The sequence below is a fragment of the Eimeria mitis genome, genomic scaffold (assembly GCF_000499745.2).
Source record: "Eimeria mitis Houghton genomic scaffold, Emh_scaff3480, whole genome shotgun sequence".
Lineage (NCBI taxonomy): Eukaryota > Apicomplexa > Conoidasida > Eucoccidiorida > Eimeriidae > Eimeria > Eimeria mitis.
In genome coordinates this window covers 3,903-6,125 of record NW_013571821.1, presented here as the reverse complement: position 1 = coordinate 6,125, position 2,223 = coordinate 3,903, and the positions used below count along the sequence as shown (strand labels likewise).

The following is a 2,223-nucleotide window of genomic DNA, read 5'->3' as shown; positions in this document are numbered from 1 at the left end:
GCAGCAGCAGCGGCAGCAGCAGCAGCAGCAGCAGCAGCACTGTTTGTGTATATGATGCTTGGTGGTCTTATGATGGCTCTCTATTGGTACAGATGGAGGCGGCGGATGCAGCAGAAGGCAGCAGCATCTGCAGCAGCACCTGCAGCAACAGCTGCAGCAGCAACTGCAGCAGCAGCAGCAAATCTTCTTTCTGCTTCCGGGTTCTATCCAGCGAGCTTCTTGCTGCAGCAAAGGGCCTCATTCCTCTGTCTTTGTCTGCTGCATGCGCAGTGTGGGGCCCTGCTTCTGCTGCAGTGATAGAAGCTTACCGCCTAGCGAAGGAAGCAGCAGAGCAGCAGCAGCAGCAGCAACAGCAGCAGCAGCAGCAAGTGCATGCGATGACAGCAGCAGCAGCAGCAATCAATGCGGCATTGGCTCGGGCGAAGCAACAGCAACTGCAGCAACAAGGTGTCTCTGACCCGGAGCAGCAGCAGCAGCTGCTGCAGCAGCAGCAACAGGTGACGCTTGCTGCTGTCAGCAGAACAACAAGAAACCATGGAGGCTGCTGCCTGTACACCCCAGAGGTGCTGCGGGAGCTGCTGCGCTGCGGATACACCGCAACAGCGCGCTGGCTGCTGCTGGTGCTGCTGCGGTGTCTCCTAGCTGTGGGGCTATCCCCCCGCATGAAGCAGCAGCAGCAGCACCAGCAGCAGCAGCAGCTGCTGCTGCAGCAGGGCCGAGCAGCAGAAACAACATCATTCGAATTCTCCTTCAGCCTCGAGTCCTTTGGCCAGGACCTCACGCCCCGGGAATCAGCAGCAGCAGCAGCAGCAGCAGCAGCAGCAGCGGGAGACTCTCGCTGCTGCGCTGTATGCGGAGCCGTCATCCCTGCAGCAGCAACAACATCAACAGCAGCAGCAGCAGCAGCAGCAGCAGCAGCAGTTTGCGCTGAGTGTGAGCCAAAGACAGGCTGCGAGCTAGCGCAGCTGCTGCAGCAGACAATGGCAGCAGCAGCATGCCTGCTGACGGATCTGCTGGCGCAGCAGCAAGCAGCAGAACATCAGCAGCAAATAACACAGCATCATGATCTCACTGCAGCAGAGCAGCAGCGGCTGCTGCAGCAACGCCGCTGCTGGCCTAAGAGTGCTGCGGTGTATGTACACTGGGCTCGGCGCTGCCTCCCTGCAAGCATGCATCCATCCGCTGCTGTTGCTGCTGCTGCTGCTGCTGCTGCTGCAGGCTTCAAAGAGAGCCAAGCAGGTGCTGCTGCTGGCGCTGGGGGCATGAGCCCCTGGCAGCAGCAGCAGCAGCAAGAGCAGCAGCAGCAGCAGCTGCTGCAGCATGGGAGTTGGGTGGATACTTTTGGTGGGGGTTTAGGGCTCTCAGCAGCAGCAACAGGAGCAGCAGCAGCAGCAGCATCAGCAGCAGCAGAAGAACGTTCTGCTGCTTTCTGTCTCTTTGGCTCGCCAGAGAAAACTTCAGCTGATGAGGACCCCTTCGACGTTAAGGAGCTGCTGGGGTTCACAAGTCCAGCAAAGGAAGCAGCAGCAGCAGCAGCAGCAGCAGCAACAGCAGCACCAGCAGCAGCAGCAGCAGGGGAGGGGGAGGCGGCAGCAAACGAGGCAGCAGCAAAGCAGACAGCAGCAGCTTCGCAGCAGGTAGCAGCTCAGCATACACCCGCAGATGCACCGTTAGCAGCAGCAGCAGCAGCAGCAGGTGGTGGTGCTGCAGCAGCAGCAGCAAACGTGCAAGCAGCAGCAGAACCAATACTAACACCCGCTGCTGCTGTAGCCCTTCTTATGAGCCCCGTTCGAGCTTCTATATGTGATGAAGAATACCAGCTGCTGCTGCAGCTGCTGCTGCTGCCTCTCCCTGGGTTGGCGTTGTCTCCGCAGCAGCTGCTGCTGCTGCGCTGCCTCATCCGCGCGCTGCAGCAGCTCGATCAGCAGCAGACGGGGGGTTCAAGAGCAGCAGCTGCAGCAGCAGGGCTTGCTGCAGACTTTCCTGCTGCTGCTGCTACTGCAGCAGCTGCTGCTGCGGATGTTGCTGCTGCAGCAAGACTGTGTTCAACGGAAGCAGAGCACCAGCAAAGCGACGCCGAAGCTGCTGCNGCAGCAGCAGCAGCAGCAGCAGCAGGAGAAAGCAGCTCACTCAGCTGCAGCACGGACAGCAGCCGCCAGCGCTTCTACACAGCATTGCTAGTGTTGCGGGTGTGTGGCTGCGCTCTCTGCTGCTGCTGCTGCT

The 2,223-nt window shown here is 60.2% G+C and overlaps 1 protein-coding gene across 1 annotated transcript in view; it reads left to right on the top strand.

Annotated features, from left to right (window-relative positions):
* Window positions 1–92: 92 nt before the first annotated feature.
* Window positions 93–2,223, top strand: part of EMH_0066520 (AGAP010490-PA, related, related) — a gene marked incomplete at both ends in the record, with an annotated part of 5,853 nt that continues 3,722 nt past the window's right edge. The window contains 2 exon segments of the mRNA XM_013498513.1: window positions 93–2,089; window positions 2,093–2,189. Coding sequence (XP_013353967.1) covers window positions 93–2,089; window positions 2,093–2,189 — 2,094 coding nt within the window.